This window comes from Leiobunum rupestre, chromosome 6 (assembly GCF_980474605.1).
Source record: "Leiobunum rupestre chromosome 6, qqLeiRupe1.1.hap1, whole genome shotgun sequence".
Lineage (NCBI taxonomy): Eukaryota > Metazoa > Arthropoda > Arachnida > Opiliones > Sclerosomatidae > Leiobunum > Leiobunum rupestre.
In genome coordinates this window covers 49,086,969-49,105,674 of record NC_143389.1, presented here as the reverse complement: position 1 = coordinate 49,105,674, position 18,706 = coordinate 49,086,969, and the positions used below count along the sequence as shown (strand labels likewise).

At 34.1% G+C, this 18,706-nt stretch overlaps 2 protein-coding genes across 5 annotated transcripts in view; both read right to left on the bottom strand.

The window, feature by feature from the left end:
* Positions 1-62: 62 nt before the first annotated feature.
* Positions 63-4,477, bottom strand: Syn (synapsin). Its single transcript, XM_090177738.1, has 10 exons — positions 4,348-4,477; positions 4,215-4,272; positions 4,069-4,160; positions 3,445-3,595; positions 3,285-3,374; positions 3,007-3,212; positions 2,765-2,942; positions 2,586-2,692; positions 2,439-2,508; positions 63-2,377 (listed from the first exon to the last, which is right to left on the bottom strand). The coding sequence occupies exons 2-10, from the start codon at positions 4,242-4,244 to the stop codon at positions 1,949-1,951; spliced, it is 1,353 nt and encodes a 450-aa protein (XP_090033864.1). The 5' UTR covers positions 4,245-4,272; positions 4,348-4,477; the 3' UTR covers positions 63-1,948.
* A 1,467-nt stretch (positions 4,478-5,944) lies between these two features.
* Positions 5,945-18,706, bottom strand: part of Pka-R2 (cAMP-dependent protein kinase type II regulatory subunit) — a 109,216-nt gene continuing 96,454 nt past the window's right edge. For 3 of the 4 annotated variants that reach the window (XM_090178619.1, XM_090178621.1, XM_090178618.1), the window contains exons 4-11: positions 17,920-18,076; positions 16,518-16,619; positions 16,371-16,445; positions 16,237-16,293; positions 13,545-13,571; positions 13,273-13,342; positions 9,680-9,748; positions 5,945-8,121 (exon numbers count right to left, since the gene is read on the bottom strand). In XM_090178619.1, coding sequence (XP_090034745.1) covers positions 7,988-8,121; positions 9,680-9,748; positions 13,273-13,342; positions 13,545-13,571; positions 16,237-16,293; positions 16,371-16,445; positions 16,518-16,619; positions 17,920-18,076 — 691 coding nt within the window. In that variant the 3' untranslated portion in view covers positions 5,945-7,987. The remainder of the gene's footprint in view (positions 8,122-9,679; positions 9,749-13,272; positions 13,343-13,544; positions 13,572-16,236; positions 16,294-16,370; positions 16,446-16,517; positions 16,620-17,919; positions 18,077-18,706) is intronic. The other variant, XM_090178620.1, reaches the window with a different exon arrangement.

The window sequence follows — 18,706 nt, the reverse complement described above, 5'->3', positions numbered from 1 at the left end:
TTATAATAAACTAAGAGTTACACAACCGGGTTTTTCAATCAATATTTAACAAATCACCTAAAACAACTTCTTTATTCCATTTCTATTGACATGAGAACAACCTGTTCAAATAATTAGAGCATACTGCTAGGCCAGCTAGCACATTACAGCAAAAATTTACTTAAAAAACCATAAAAAATGAAAAAATCTTACAAAAATAAATACATAGAATAATGTATAATGAAAAATAATACTGATATTTCAATTTTAACCATAAGTAAATGAAAAAGGCAGCAAAGTAATTATCAAAAACTGGCCTATTAGTATAATTAAACCCTCACAAAACATTCCAGACTCGATAACACTTGATTTTTAGAGAGGGGACTTGATTCTGCCCACTTTTTTTGTAACGTGCAGCACCATAATTTTTATGATTTGAAAACACTGACCATCATGACACCATTAAGTGAAACTATGAATTCCGGAATGATATTTTTTTCTTGTAAACGTTTAACACCTCCTTATAACTTTTCCCTTTTATATTCAAATGGTTCATTCACGACTGATATTGATTTGTTTAACACGTAAAGACTATCACAAGTATACACCAAACATTTTTTTTAAATAAATTACTTCTCCTACTTAGTATAAATGCAATATTATGCAAAAGCTACGTGGCATTTCTTTCCAAAAACTGTGTCGTTTTACTACAGTTAACACGTGACTAGTACATCAAAATTTAGATACCTTTGTACAAATAAAATCAAACAATAATTTAAATACCAGTCAAAACTAAAAATACTATTTCCAACATATTTTAAAAAATACATACAAATTTAATAAATGACAAGGAACTACAGGGTTATTATTGATTATTCATCAAACAGTTAATGAGATCTTTGTACGCATGAAATGATTTTCAGTTATTACCATTTACAAGTATAAAATAAATAACTATTACAGTTTTGGAAAAATTTGCCAGCCTAATTGTGATAGCCGTAAACGAGAAAAAAAAGAGCTTTTTATTAATATTATCTACTCTTATAAGACGCTGCAGCTATTAATTTAGATTTAATCACACTTGAGCAATAATTGCTCTATAAATCGATAATATCTTTCGCTTTGGTAGACTATCGCCAAACACACCTTTAAAAAATGTGCCACTACTGCGAAAAATTAAATTTTACCATCGACTTACTGTGACAGCCCCACTGACAGACATTATTGCTGTATAACGCGGAAAAATTAATCTATCTGCGAGACACATCTATAGGTATGATTATGACATCGACAATTACTTTTAGAGAAGGCAAGAAGTAATTTTTTATTTTGCAATTTAAAAGTAATCGTCGAAACTAGAATACTCTGAATAGAAGATTCACAACACCGAGTTTTGTTTTAAATACTGTTGAATGATGTTAATTTTCACTTTTACGAATACGAATTATGGGAAAGTTTTTTTTCTTAAACTAATTAATACGAGAGGAAATTAAAAACATCGCCAGGAATATAATTATTCGTAAGGCTTGCAACATTCAACTGTTTGATTCGGAAGAGTTATATATATATATATATATTCTTATATATTTAAAGCATTCTATTTAAAGAGGTATTACTATTGGATACGAGCGGCATAGCTTATCATCAATATTAGCTTTCTGTTAATAAAATTTTTAAAATTCCCACTTAACCAACGATATTTTATAATTTATATAAACCATTTAAAATTTAAATATATAGTTCGCAACTGATAGTAGCACCTCCGTAAACTATCCTCTTTATTTTTCTTATATTAACCCTATAAAATGTTGCAAAAAATGCTTACATAGCTGCCGATGTTTTTTTAGTTAACATAATTACCCTACTAAAATTAGCCACTGTAAAACCTATTGTCTTAGGTTTTTTTCCCTTAAACTCTACTGAAAAAGTAGTACCGTGTATTACTTATCTCAAATAAATTAGAAAAAATTTACATATCTCCGAAGATTCCTGCAAATGTTTTGCGCAAATTCTTCATTGTATCTTCGGATTCATCTCCCGTTTGCGATTCCCTGCGGAAAAGGCCTCCCCTCTCCGGTGGTCTGGCAGGTTGCTGAGGTGGTTGCTGTTGAGAAGATGGGGCTGTGCTAACAAATGGGTTGGTTCCTCCTCCTCCTGTAACTCCGCTGACCAATCCACCCCCTCCAACAGCAGCGCCTACAGCGGTAGGAGCTCCGAGAGCAGCGTCAGGTACCGTTGTTCCAGGAGGGACCGTGGTGCTCTTTTGACTAGATGGTGGTGGCAGTGTACCAACTGGAGCAGAAGTTGGGCAGTTGGCCATAGTCTGAGGTGGCTCTGGTTTCGGAGGAGGCACTGAGCCAGAGTACGAGCCAGGACCAGGCTGCTTGGGTAATTTGGGCTAATTTTTGGAAAAAAATACATTCAGTGTTGCGCTAAGTCTTCTAATTCCAAATACTAACCTGAGTTGGGACTTGCTTCTCAGCTAAAGGCTGTTCATCTACTGATGGGTAACTTACATTTGATTGTTTGCTTTTTATATAGAAGAAAGAGCCTCATTAGTATTAAAAGCGCAGAGAATTTAATTGGTTACAAACTAAAATACTTACGCCATAGGTCTGCAGTGCATTTGCATTTTGCATACCACTAAATCGGCAATTGTTTTCCTGTCTTCTTCTTGACTTTCACCCAACAATGACATTGCCGAGTCATTTACCTATGAAGATGAGATAGAGCCATTTAGCTGGTAACCGGTCTAAATATTGCCGGAAAAAGTCTTAATACATACTTCACAGATATATTCTCTACCATCTTTAGCACAGAGAACCTCTAAGGCGCACATATCCAGACCACCAAATATTTCTGATACTTCATCAATCCACATACGATATCGGTCATTCATCGCAATTTGCTCCAACATGGCCGATCCCATGTTTGCTTTCCAGTTACCCGATATTGACTTTCTCCTGATATTGCCAAAAAAACCCACATTTTAAAACAAATTCCCCAAAGCTACTAAATTGCTTTTACATGAAAGCTTTATAGCTCGTTCCAATTTTCTGAATGTGCATATCGTACTTAGCATCTATAAACGGTTCAACAGTGCAGTACGTACGAGCTACAGCAACGACGCTAGCAATATCTTGAAAATCTTGAACATTTTCAACTTTTACTTTCCCCAAACCAGAGTGGGCGTGACCAATTTTAACAACGCAGGGAAAACGAGAGGCTGTTAGCTTTAAAAATAAAACAAAATTATACAATATTTTTTATTTAAACAGAACAAATTTTGTCCTAAAAGAGCTAACCATTTCCTTGGAATTAGGGAAAAAGGCTTGATCCATTAAGGGAAATTTTTCTTTACCCAGCTTTCTTTGAATGTATAAGAGTTGGGAAAACTAGAATTAAAGTCAAGTAACGTGTAAAACTGAGCGTGTGGAACGGTGAAAACAAACAATCTTTGCTTACCACCCATGGCTTATCTTGAAAATTATATAAACTGTGAAGGCTGTTCACGCTTGGTATTCCACCATACTTAAAACCCAAAAGAATAGGCCTAAAATCTTCATTTGCATCTCTTAAATGTTGTCGTATTAGGAGGAAATCAGGTTTAAATGACCTAAAACAAACATTATTTAAATTGTCAATAATTCAAAGAATTTTTATTAAAAAAATTTTATTTTATAAGATCCAGAAGATCTATTATATCTCTTGCAAGATCGGTATCCACATAAGGCATAAAAATTAAACATGTACCTTCGCAATCTCAAAGTAGATTCAGGGTGGTACAGTTTTACTACCAAACCATGGAAGCATATAAAAGCTCAAAATGCACAGCCTATATTATTTTGCCTAATGCTGAAAAAGGTAAAAATTAAATTGCCAAAGAATATTTACTAATTTGTAACTAATATTTTCCCTTTGTAATAGTTTTAGAAACTTATAATTTTTTTTCCTTCAAAAAGTATTTGGAAAAATCAACAGGAGCCTGCGAAGGTACAGATATCAAGCGAATATCATGAGCAGAATAGTCAAATGGATATTTCGCTTGTAAGAGATATATTACATACTTCAGGTAGCGTTTATTTTTACCTAACAACTTTAGTTCCGTTTCTGTAAACCATCATACTAACAGTGGCTCCATACTCAGATTGGGCTGCTAAACTTATGTCCTTCATTTCGGCCTAAAATAATGACCACTTAATATCAGCCTCAAATTTGTAATTTCATTCTCTTACTTGTTCAACCCTAACATCCCAATCTCCCATGATTTTTTTACCCCTAAAGTATTTTGACCTAGAAAAAATGATTTTCAATTAGTGCACCAAAAATGTTTGAATATTTGTAAGTCCGCTACAAAAAGGTGCTGACCAGTCAGTATGTTGGTCATCAATGATTAGTAAAGTTTTCTGTCTCTCTTTCCCATAACCCGTTACTTTCGACGCAGCTGCGCTACTTAAAGAAGCGCCTCTGGTTAAGAAACTCGAAATATTTTTGGCTGGGGAACTAGGAGCGCTAGTTGTATTGCTTGGTCGTAAATTTAACGATAAATCTGAAGAGTCTCGACTGCCTTCTCCCCTCTGTCCTGAGAACTGCTGTTGTAGTGGTCCCGGACTACCATCCCTACTTCCGTGATTGTTTTCATCAGCTAGCTCTCCGGAGAGATCGCCAGATGAAAACCTTCTACGTAAGTAGTTGGTTGTTGAGGTGAAACTCTGCCTGAATGTTGAGAACGAAATTTTGGCGGTGGTTTAGAAGGGTCAGAAACCCTTCTGATCGGTTATGTGAAGAAAGAAAGAGAGTTTTCAGAGGGAAAGATGGATTGACTGAAAGAACCAGTCTCGAAAGGAAGGTGTGTTAAGACCAAGAGAGTACTTTATTTCATAGCAGCCAACTGGAAAACAAATGTTAGTTTCCTTTTTGCTTATCATACTTCAATTATGTTGCTTATATACAACACCAACGCATGCCAATAATATTCTAAAGAATTTAGTAATAACATGCAACTGGAAATATCATAAGCTCTTACAACTAAAGTTCTGAGATATAACCATAGTCAATTGAAACGAAAGGATTAGTAATAAAATTATTTCAAAAAAATTACATTTATTCAATTATATAATTAAAAATCATGCATAAATTTTAAAAACAAAAGATCAATAGTAAATCAATGACTTTAACAAAATTCTTTAAAGCCGAAAACCTATCTGTCACGAAATTGTCCGCAGCCCAGCCCCTGCAGCTTAGCTTTACCTACTACTTCGCAAACCAAGGGTTAACGTTAGACTAGCTTATAACTAAAAAGAACTGAAAACGACGTTTCAAATTAAGAGCGTACTAGTTAAGTACTTAACGCTTACCCTAAATGTTTTGTTATTCATTTGTAACGTGAATTAAACACTGAATCTAAATATCTTTACATTAACTGTAATAAAAAAAACTGACGTTCAGAATCGCGACCGCTACTGGTGATAGTGAATACTGAAAACTGAAGACTCTCCAGTGAAGAGTGTGAACCGAAAGACGGCAAAAAAATAAATCAATCGTTAGGATTTTTTTTTAATAGGACGCGTACATGATATTATTTTCTCCCCATAAACCCAATATGTGGGTTTAATTAAATATTGACTAAATTAAAGCATAAGTATTTATTTAAAATAGGGTAAACTTGGAGCAACGCATAAGGTTCAATTAAAATATTTACAGAATAATTTTAGTGAATATTGAACGCCATTTTTCCAGGAGTCTTTAGGAAAATTGGCGACGAAATGCATGCATAAAAACCTCAACACTACTCTATACGCCTATAAAATAGATAGATTTTGATATTGGAGCCTACACGAAGCCACCTACGTCAAAAAAATGCCATAATCAGCGATTATAAAGCATGCAGAAAATATTGAAAATTATCATCTTGGAAGGTTTCGGTCAGCACTCCGTCGTGACGAAAATGCACTAAACACAAAGAATTTCTTTAAAACTCAGCTTTAATTTAAAGAAAAACAATTATACACTTTATCAGACATGCCATACATTATTTCGGTTTTTTAAAAGGGTTTTTTTTCGGGTAAATATTTAACCTTTTTCAATAAGCAAGATTTTTAACAAACAACAATCCGCAAAAATAGGCTACGCTTGTTTTTTTTTCCTCCTAAATTTGTACAATGGGTTTTTTCCCTCTTTTTAGCCCCTATTTTAAAAAGCTTACCGCCATAATTTTTCGATATGTTTTAGACCTAATAATTGTAAATGAAAGCGAGACTATTTGAAAACATAAACGGTTCGTTTGACTGCTCGGGCACACTTTGTTAAAAATGAACGTCGAAAAACAGCTATATGAAACAATTACTCGAACAATTATGTGTCTTCACTTTACCATACGTTGATAATAACGGTTCATGGTTTAATTTCATTAGTTTTTTTTACTATAACACGGTTTTTGAGAGGAATTTTACACGCCAGTTTTTCAATCCTCTATACAATTTAGGATGTATTACACACGGTTCTCTCTGGTTTGCTGACCATTGGTTTATAAGCTAATTTATTTTCTCATAGAAATATTTAAACAAAAAAGAAAGTAAAAACTATACACGTTAGTTTCATTCTAGTAAAGTGACACTTTTAAAGATTTAAAAGCTTTTTCTTTAAGCCACTCTACCATCTTAAAATATATCCCATAATTACAATTCCAATGGCCAGTTATTTAACAATACCGAAATTTTTACAAGGGAAATACAATTGACCTAATTGGAGGTTTATTTTTCTTCTCATTTTAAATCTACCAAGTCAAAAACACTGTTAATGATAACATTATGCATTATTTAGGTGGTTTTTTAACGCAAACCCTTTTTGCATTATTTTTTATATTTTTCTTTCAGGACTAGTTTTTTTTATATTTAATGTTTAAGTTTTCAGGCTCATTATTTACTATTCTGTTTATGTGTGGTTTGTTTTTTTTACAAAGCTGTTGATTTATTTATTCCTTGTTTAATATTGAGCACTAGAAAGTAATAACTAACCCATGAGCTACTTTTTTTCTCTCATTACCTTGATATCACAGATTTTTAAACATATGGGTTAGGAGAAATCGTAAAATCAAAAAATAAATGTAATCGTAATAAATTGCGGCTCATTTTAAATAAATTTTCCGCTTCTACGCGTCGTATTTTTGTATTATTATTTTTTCCATATTATACCACTGCTTGGATTGATGACGGTTAAACGCAAGTTTAAAGCTCTTTTATTTTAGTTTAAAAATGGTTAATAAAGGTCTATACGATCCAGAAATGTTCAGAACTATTAAACAAATATTTTTAAATAAATACGTTTAGTGTACGGGGATTTCGTTTAGCTTTTCTTATTATTAATTATAACTTAAAACTTTTTAATGTTTTTATTAATCTTAATAATGCCCAAATATTTTTTTATTATGGATAGTATATTCCCAAAATTGCCTATTTTTTTTAAATTATTTGTCAAGTAGAAATTATAAAAAAAACCATCGTAGCTATCTACAACAAGTACTTTTTTTCGGGGACCATAATAATTTACCCATTATTGAAATAAATTCGTTTGGCATTTCAGTTTATGGAGGAGTCATGTTTTTTCTTTTTACGAGAAAAAGGAACAAATACATTTACATACACGCACAAAAGAGCGCTATTTTGGTAGACGAACAATTTTCTCTTTTCATTTCATTTATTTAGAACACGTTTTTTATCTCTACCCCAAAAATTATTCTTTTCGTCAAAGCATTAAAAACATTTTTTCAATATATTCTCTTTTTCTTAAATATTTATCTCGCTACTCTTTTATATATTTTTGTGGTTGTTGTATTCCAAGAAGGAAAATGGGGAAGGTAGGTTTTGTTTTTATGTAAAAAGAACTTTTCTTAAAATAAAAGGAAAAAAGTGTAGGAAAAGCAACGGAAATGTTGATTTTTCCTTTTTTTTTATTATAATTCTCGTGTGTTTTTGTTGGTTTTTTTCCTTATTCTCGGGGGTGATTTGTCTCATCGCCGGAGGTCACTCATATTTGCTTTAGAGCCAAATATTTGCACTAGCTGTTTCTCGTAGTTGTTGATGTTACGTTGCATGATACTCATGCAAGGGCCCAGTAACCTTTCAAAAGCTTGCACATCTAGAACTGAATTATTAAAGAGAAATGGTTATAAGCGTTCTAAATCGAAAAAAAAAGTCGCCGAAAATGCAACTTCACTATGGCGCTTTTACGCTAGGCGTAATTAGCCAGTTTCAATAATGTTAAGATTTTTTCAAATACCACAGCCAACTTCATTAGTTTTGACTTTAGCGAAATTGGCCAAGATGGTACTTTAGTGCGAGACTAATTTTAAAGGCCTAGGTTTTCTTCTGCCTGTCACCCTTTAAATTAACTTTCCTTCCAAACAAATACCCTGGTGGTAGGCCAACATGTTCCGCTGTTGTTCTACCACCAGGGTATTTGTTTGGAAGGAAAGTTAATTTAAAGGGTGAGAGGCAGAAGAAAAACTAGGCTTTTAAGAACGCGTTGTCTTGTTCAGCGCTAAATTTTTATAACCGATAGATGGCGGTAATGTTATTGAAACTGGCAAATTTTATGTAAAATTATCGAAATTCCGTCGTAATTGCCATCGCGTGCGAGTCTAGCTATGATTAGCTAGAAGTTCCCCATTTGACACAAGGAAATTAAATTTGGGTTATCTCATTTCACACAATAAATATTTTTCATAATCTCATAACTATATAATTAATCCCATAAATGTGTCAGTTAGTAGAATTAATTGATGTCATACCCATTAAGATAAGCGTTTCTAATACGGAACTTACGCCTTCCTGCACGCGCTCATTATGACAAGGCAAAAGTACAAATTCTAAAATATCTAAAAATCACGAATTTTTTTTTTTTCGCGATTGTTTTTAGTTTTTGTAAGAAATAGGTCAGTACTTAATCATTACCCCCAGGAAAAAAGTTTAAATTGGCGCCACCTAGTAAAAATTAAAAATCGAACCTCTAACTATGGTCTTTGCTCTAAATGTTTGTTACCCTGTAAGTAATTTGGGAATAGGTTTATTTATCTGCAGTTCAGAAAAATATGTAGAGTCATTCTAAAGTATTACCAAGCGGAATCTAAGGAACTGACACATTTATGTGAAACGTAATTATTCAGGGTTCATACAACATTTGGAAAATTAATTTCCCTGATATTTCCCGGTTTTCTCCTGGAAATTTCCCTGATATTTCCAGGTGCTAAAGCACCGCATGTTTTCGTTTAATTGAAAAAAATTATATATAATTATTGAAGCGCTTCCAGACTCAAACGAATTGCCCTGATATATCCAGGTTTGGTTAAATATTAAAAATTTCCCTGATATCTCCCGGATTTTTTTGGAAAGAATCCGTTTCAACGATATTTCCAGGTTTTCTGTTTCTCCAGGTTTGTATGAACCCTATTATTAAAGGGATCCATCACTCACAACAGGGGAAGGCATAGGGGTCACAAAAAAACTGGTTTTGAAGCACACTGCAAGTCTGGATTTGATGTTACCCCTCTGCCTCCCCCTGTTGTGAGTGATGGATCCCTTTAACTTATGTTGTTGATTTCATCGTTTTGGATTGGGAAGAAAACTGTCAAATGGGGATACATATTTTTCGTGAAGTTGCTAAAGGCGACTCAATAGTTTTAATGATAGTAGAAAATACGTACAAGCCAGCTTGACTGGACCAGAAGCGTAGGCTGAAGCCGCTCTTGGTTTATGTGTAACTAGAGCCAATTCTGAAGGCAAAGTAAAAACAAACCAATAAGTTAATACGTGCAATCGACCCTAGCATCGAGTGGCTAGCCACTTCGAAAACTAATGTACACCATGTTTTCTATACTGCTAAAATATTTCCGAGGTTTCTCAAATATTTCCGAGGTTTCTCAAATATTTCCGAGGTTTCTCAAATATTTCCGAGGATTCTCAAATATTTCCGAGGATTCTCAAATATTTCCGAGGTTTCTCAAATATTTCCGAGGTTTCTCAAATATTTCCGAGGTCCCTCAAATATTTAAGAGGTCCCTCAAATATTTAAGAGGTCCCTCAAATATTTAAGAGGTCCCTCAAATATTTCCGAGGTCTCTCAAATATTTCCGAGGTCTCTCAAATATTTCCGAGGTCCCTCAAATATTTCCGAGGTCCCTCAAATATTTCCGAGGTCCCTCAAATATTTCCGAGGTCCCTCAAATATTTCCGAGGTCTCTCAAATATTTCCGAGGTCTCTCAAATATTTCCGAGGTCTCTCAAATATTTCCGAGGTCTCTCAAATATTTCCGAGGTCTCTCAAATATTTCCGAGGTTTCTCAAATATTTCCGAGGTTTCTCAAATATTTCCGAGGTTTCTCAAATATTTCCGAGGATTCTCAAATATTTCCGATGATTCTCAAATATTTCCGAGGATTCTCAAATATTTCCGAGGTTTCTCAAATATTTCCGAGGTTTCTCAAATATTTCCGAGGATTCTCAAATATTTCCGAGGATTCTCAAATATTTAAGAGGTTTCTCAAATATTTCCAAGGATTCTCAAATATTTAAGAGGTTTCTCAAATATTTCCGAGGATTCTCAAATATTTAAGAGGTTTCTCAAATATTTCCGAGGATTCTCAAATATTTAAGAGGTTTCTCAAATATTTCCGAGGATTCTCAAATATTTAAGAGGTTTCTCAAATATTTCCGAGGATTCTCAAATATTTAAGAGGTTTCTCAAATATTTCCGAGGATTCTCAAATATTTAAGAGGTTTCTCAAATATTTCCGAGGATTCTCAAATATTTAAGAGGTTTCTCAAATATTTCCGAGGATTCTCAAATATTTCCGAGGATTCTCAAATATTTAAGAGGTTTCTCAAATATTTCCGAGGATTCTCAAATATTTAAGAGGTTTCTCAAATATTTCCGAGGATTCTCAAATATTTCCGAGGATTCTCAAATATTTCCGAGGATTCTCAAATATTTCCGAGGATTCTCAAATATTTAAGAGGATTCTCAAATATTTAAGAGGTTTCTCAAATATTTCCGAGGATTCTCAAATATTTAAGAGGTTTCTCAAATATTTCCGAGGATTCTCAAATATTTCCGAGGATTCTCAAATATTTCCGAGGATTCTCAAATATTTCCGAGGATTCTCAAATATTTAAGAGCTTTCTCAAATATTTCCGAGGATTCTCAAATATTTAAGAGGATTCTCAAATATTTCCGAGGTCTCTCAAATATTTCCGAGGCCTCTCAAATATTTTTAGATTTTTAGAAATATTGAAAATATTTATCCGTATATTATTAGGATTTCCCGAGATTTCCTATAGTTATCAGGATTTCTCATATGTCCTTATTTCTGAAGAATTTCTCGTGTCCTTATTTCTGAAGGATTTCTCATATGTCCTTAGTCCTTACTTCTGAAAGATTTCTCATGTCCTTATTTCAAGAAGATTTCTCATGTCCTTATTTCAAGATTTCTCATGTCCTATATTTCTAGAAAAATTCTGTATTTCCAGAAATATTCCTTCGTATTTATTGTCTATAGACCCATAACAAAAGAGGGGCCGCAGACGAGGCTTAAGTGAGACCTTTGGACGGAACATCCTGTTTGTGACGTTTTGAACCACGTGACCGCCATTGAAATATACAGGCGGAAGTAAGGAAACGTATGTTCCGTCCAAATGCTGAGTTGCCAGGTAAAAATGTTAATTTTCGGCCCCCCAACTTTCAACATGGGTCTATTGAGATTTCTAATATTTCTATGCATTTGACATGTTTCCAACATTTTTATGCATTTGTCAAATTTGCCATATGTCTTGTGTATTTCTCATATTTCCCATGTTAATTGTGTATTTATCATATTTCCCATATTTCTTGTACATTTACCATATTTCCTATATTTCTTGTACATTTACCATGTTTCCTATATTTCTTGTACACTTATCGTATTTACTATATATTTCTTATGTTAATTGTGTATTTCTCATATTCCCCATGTTAATTGTGTATTTCTCATATTTCCCATGTTAATTGTGTGTCTAGTGAATTTCTCGTGTGTCTAGTGAATTTCTCATATTTCCCACGTTTCATATGGAATTCTCATATTCCCCACGTTTCATGTGGAATTCTCATATTCCCCACGTTTCATGTGGAATTATCCTATTCCCCACGTTTCATGTGGAATTATCATATTCCCCACGTTTCTTGTGGAATTCTCACATTTTCGCACTTTTCTTATGAAATTCCCACATTTCTTATGAAATCCCCACGTTTCCCACATTTCTTGTGAAATTCTCATATTCCCCACGTTTCATGTGGAATTATCCTATTCCCCACGTTTCATGTGGAATTATCATATTCCCCACGTTTCTTGTGGAATTTTCACATTTTCGCACTTTTCTTATGAAATTCCCACATTTCTTATGAAATCCCCACGTTTCCCACGTTTCATGTGGAATTCTCATATTCCCCACGTTTCATGTGGAATTATCCTATTCCCCACGTTTCATGTGGAATTATCATATTCCCCACGTTTCTTGTGGAATTCTCACATTTTCGCACTTTTCTTATGAAATTCCCACATTTCTTATGAAATCCCCACGTTTCCCACATTTCTTTTGTGAAATTCCCAAATTTCCCACATGCCTTTAATTCCCGCGTTTCTTGTTCAATTCCCGCGTTTCTTGTGAAATTCCCAAATTTCCCACATGCCTTTAATTCCCGCGTTTCTTGTTCAATTCCCGCATTTCTTGTGGTTCTTATATTTACAATATTTCTTGTGCGTATCTCATGTTTCTTGTGCGTATCTCATGTTTCTTGTGCGTATCTCATGTTTCTTGTGCGTATCTTATGTTTCTTGTGCGTATCTCACGTTTCTTGTGCGTATCTCACGTTTCTTGTGCGTTTCTCACGTTTCTTGTGCGTTTCTCACGTTTCTTGTGCGTTTCTCACGTTTCTTGTGCGTTTCTCACGTTTCTTGTGCGTTTCTCACGTTTCTTGTGCGTTTCTCACGTTTCTTGTGCGTTTCTCACGTTTCTTGTGCGTTTCTCATGTTTCTTGTGCGTTTCTCATGTTTCTTGTGCGTTTCTCATGTTTCTTGTGCGTTTCTCATGTTTGTGTATTTCTCATGTTTCTTGTGTATTTATCATATTTGCTATATTTTATGTGGATTTCTGGATTTTCAGAAACAATTATTTGTATTCCTCGCTGCGTGTACACCAGATTTCTTGGGTCGGTTAGCCCCTCGGTTAACATTTAATAAAGACGACAAAAATATATATCAAATACCTCCAATATATTGACCCTTAGTTAACCTGTTAACTTCGACTTCTTCGCCTTTATCGGAAGATTCTTCAATCTATTAATTTAATTTAACGGAAAACAAACGTGTTACAACGTATTACGGATTCCATCCACGAATAATTATTTCCTCTTTCAAAATATTTAAAATAAAAATGATCCAAGTTACGAAACAGTTTTAATAATTACAATTAAACAATAATAATAATTATAATGAAAAGGAAATAAAAATAATAAAAAAACAAGCAAGCCGTTCTAACCTTTTGACTATTGACGTTCTTATTAATCTTGGCCCACATCAAGTGACACGACACACATGCAGATTAACAATTGTGATAAAACAAAGCGGATAGTGTGAACACAGAGAGAGAGAGAGAGAGACAGGTACACCATCATTTGAGATTCGGAGAGAGAGAGAGAAAGAACAACGTCGTTTAGGTTCGTTTGTTTTTTCATTCATGCCAAATCAAAGATGGCCTTTTCACCATTGTGTTCACTTATTTATAATTATATACACCTATATGCACGCATGCTGAGAATCGTCACTGAAAAGACTATATTAAAAATGGGGGGCAAGGAAGGGACAACTCAGAAGGCCTACGTGTACAATATTCATTACTTTATGCAACGAAAATGCGAATTATCGGTCACGTCTCGGAAGTTTAACCAGAAGTATATGATACATCTCTTAAGAGAGAAGTATCCTTTTCCCTATTCCACTGACGTAATTCTCTCGCAAAATGTTTCAGATTCACTGATTTTCCCTGACCATATCCAAAGATTCTCCCCGACTTATATTAAAGGCCTAGGTTTGCTTCTGCCTGTCCCCCTTAAATTAACTTGCCTGAAAAGCAAATACCCTGGTGGTAGGCCAACCGCTGAACATGTTGGCCCACCACCAGGGTATTTGCTTATCAGGCAAGATAAAATTTAACAATATTTTAGTAATCGTATTCCATTTGCAAAAAAAAATCAAATTCCTCGACTTTTCCCTGACGTGTTCACTAGTTCTTAAAATTCCCCGACTATTAGACTATTACTTGACTTTTAGACCTATTTTCAAATTACTTGACTTTTCCTTGGGGTTAGACCTATTTTCAAATTACTTGACTTTTCCTTGACTTTTAGACCTATTTTCCAATTCCCTGACGTTTACCCGAATTTTAGGTCTACCTATTTTCAAATTCCCTAATTTTAGACCTATTTTAAAGTTCCCTAATTTTAGACCTATTTTCCAATTCCCTGACGTTTCCCCGAATTTTAGGTCTACCTATTTTCAAATTCCCTAATTTTAGACCTATTTTAAAGTTCCCTAATTTTAGACCTATTTTCCAATTCCCTGACGTTTCCCCGAATTTTAGGTCTACCTATTTTCAAATTCCCTAATTTTAGACCTATTTTAAAGTTCCCTAATTTTAGACCTATTTTCCAATTCCCTGACGTTTCCCCGAATTTTAGGTCTACCTATTTTCAAATTCCCTAATTTTAGACCTATTTTAAAGTTCCCTAATTTTAGACCTATTTTCCAATTCCCTGACGTTTCCCCGAATTTTAGGTCTACCTATTTTCAAATTCCCTAATTTTAGACCTATTTTAAAGTTCCCTAATTTTAGACCTATTTTCAAATTCCCTAATTTTAAACCTATTTTCAAATTCAATAATTTTAGACCTATTTTACAATTCCATAATTTTAGACCTATTTTACAATTCCATAATTTTAGACCTATTTTCTCCAAGTTTTCTAAATATTGTGGCAACCTTAACATAAGAGCTTTTAGAACAAAAAATAGTATGAGGCGAATTACGTCATATAGTGAAAATTTAAATCCAATAAATCAGAAAATATTGGTTATAAATGAATAAATTATCTCATGTAATTTTCACATTCTACATTTAGCGTGAAATTAACCCCCATTAAAAATTGACTCCCCCCTGGATACTTCCATCCGAAGATGTATCTACACTTTTGGTATAACTTGACAATTCAATCAAGGCTCGGCGCGTAGGCGTTCGTTATAGCCGGCGAGTCTTTGATTGAATTGTCAAGTGACGAGGCGCTTAATTAACTAATTAAATTTTCTAGATGGTCCTAGAAGGTGTATAGCTAAATATGAGTGAAATTAATAAGGGTCGGATGACAATAATAATATTTTACAACATCTATACAGGGTGTTAACTCAAAAACGATACAGAGCCAATTACTTAAAATGTGTTTTAGGTAAGAATTTGAAATTTTCAGGTTACATAGAGCGTGCAGGGGCACAAATGTCAGTGACCTTGAACCAGCTCTTCAAGGTCATACAAAATTTATCTCGAGAAGAATGGTTCCAATTAGAAAAATGCGCGCCAAGGTTATTTTGGAGTTTTATTGGTTTATTTACCTCGGGTAATAGTTAATTTGACTTAAAAAACATTTTGAATGACCTTGAACTGATGTTTCAAGGTCATCCTAATTTGTAAATTTCGAACTCCCCCACTCGGTTTAGAGTGTGACGATAATTTTTTTCCCTTAAGTCTGTAGTTTTCGATTTATCAGCCCTTAAATGTCGTATCTTGATTAGAATACCACACACGACCTTATAGTTTTTGGTCTAACATTTCTCGGCTTCTCATTGGTCAAATCAGATCGGATCAAAGTTGTTTAGTCTTAAAGTAAGACGTGGTACACATTTCTAATTGGAACCATTCTTCTAATCCAAATGGTTCTAGAGATAAATTTTGAATGACCTTGAAGACCTGGTTCAAGGTCATTTAAATTTTAATTGATATTTGTCCCCCTGCACGCTCTATGTAACCTGAAAATTTCTAATTCTTACCTAAAACACATGTTGAGTAATTGTCTCTGTATCGTTTTTGAGTTAACCTCCTGTATATATATATATATATATATATATAAACTTAGATATACGCTATATACGTTAAATTTCGGGTAATAATAATAGTTTCACTTACAACTGTGATTCGTACCATTCCAGCTTCAATGAAATACATACCATCGGCTTCGTCACCCTAAACGTTAATAAGACGAATACGTTTTACGAGGTTTATTTCCATACGTGTTTAGCAATTGAGTTTTGGTACTCTACCTGTTTAATTATCAATTCTCCGTCGTCATATGACTTTGGCATCAGCGCGTCGGCTAAATTCATTCTTTCATAGGCCTAAAAATGATGGGTAAGAGTTGTAATTTACAGTTAAATTAGGCTTAATTAACGTTTCTCTACGTGACGTACTTCTAAACCCTGTAACATGGGTACAGACTCTAAAAGTTGTTCGTATTCTTTCCTCTTCTTGAAGGCACTCTTCAAGACAATACGACGAAATGTTTGCCTGTTCTGAAAGTCCAAAGAAATTTTAAAACTAAGAGGGAGTAACAATTCCAATATTAAAAAATCACATCAAGAACGTATTCGGGTTACGGAGAACGTACAAACCTGATCTAAGCGAAATCTTTTATCGAACGTTTGATCGTTTACTTTTATATTTTGATAATTACTTACAAAAAAATTAAATTTAACTCCCAATCTAGTTCGTGCAACTTTAATTTAAATTAAATTTCACAATTTGTTAAATTCATCATGAACAGTTAAATAGTATATTTTAAATATTTAGTTTATAAAAAATATGATACAACAAGCCGCTAGCAGATGGCGCTACTGTTTCTATTTGAAATACGTTCTCGATAACTTTAATAAGTTCATGCTACAATCTTTTAAAAGTTATTTATGTCAAAACACAGTTACCAGCGTAAAATACATCGAACCAAGAATGAAATCAAGTTAACAGATATTATGTAGCGGCTACGTGATATCCCGAAGAAAAACCACGCCCCTTAACCTTTCCCTGTGTAATATTTCACCTTTCTACCAGTAAGGGGCGACCGATACACCGGTAGGAACGCCGGCGAAGAATATCGAAGGGCTAGCCACTTCTGGAAATTCTGTACACCGGGTACAGCCTTTGATAGTACCACAAGTAACATAATATCCCTAAGTATGACACTTGAAGCCTTCCTCGTGTATTTTTATTACTACATCCTTTCTTCACCAAAGATAAATCGGTAAAACCAAAAGGAGTCAGAGTTCCAATTCAGTCAATCCCATAGTACTCCAAAATATTTAGTCTGTTGCGTAACCATACTATTGTCTACGAAATTAAAGGGAATATATCCTCAGGTATTTGGTGTGGAACACCAACGTTTGCAGCTCTGGCCGCTCTTGCCTTTATCGCCATACTGTACACCAAAATTTGGAAATTGGAAGAGTCTTCCATAAATATTGCTTTGCAGGTTATATTCAATTTAACGAGGCTAAATACGCATTAAGCCTAAAAATGGCGGTATTCAAAATCGAGCGCCAAATTCTCAGAATATCAAGTTACCGGAAGTTGGGTTAGCTTATTTAATGGGGCCACTACCGATAAATTTTTTTAGCGTGAAGAACGGAAGTAGTAAAAAAAATTCCCAATATCATACTTAGGGGTACTATGTTAGACTCTTTTTAGATCATTTCAAGCTACCGGCTAGACACTGATTACGCGTAGTGATCAACCCCTCGAAGAATATCTACTGGAAATAGTTGCGGCTTCAATATCTACGTTGAATCCATTCTTGGTACAAGGCTCGTAATACCTTACCATTGCCCATAAGGAGCCTTCCGACGCTGAAATAATGGTAGCTGCCCTGGGCATATTGTACATCAAGGCGAGCTCTCCGAAACTTCCTGTGTTGTCGTATTTGCCGACTAATTTATCTTTTTCTTGGTCTAAATTGACGTGAATATTATATACGCCGCTGCAAAAAGAAATCAATTGTAAAGTCAAAAATTACTCCCCTGCTCTCATTTTTCGTCCTTTTCATCTTTTCTTTTCGAATAACAGCGCCCCCCAGAGGGTCCATTTATTCCCGAAAATGTCAACAAACCCTTTATTATTATTATTTCTTCGTGAAAAGAGTAAATACCAAAATGTATATTTTAGAAAGGTTAGCCAGGGGCGTTGAAAAGGACTTTCAAATCAATAAAATCGAAGAGCTCGCGCGTATGACCCGCAGGTGGTATAAGATAAGATATGGAAATTTTTTACTGTTCAATGACGTAATCGAAATTTTTTACTGTTCAGTTACTTAATGTACATTTATTTCTATTCAAAGTCGTCAGCAAAATTTCTTACTGTTAAATGATGTCATCTAATTTTTTGCTGTTCAAACTTCCTTACTGTTCAACGACATAAATCTAAATGTTTTACTGTTCAACGACATAAATCTAAATGTTTTACTGTTCAACGACATAAATCTAAAAGTCTTACTGTTCAACGGCGTAATCTAAAAGTCTTACTGTTCAACGGCGTAATCTAAAAGTCTTACTGTTCAACGGCGTAATCTAAAAGTCTTACTGTTCAACGGCGTAATCTAAAAGTCTTACTG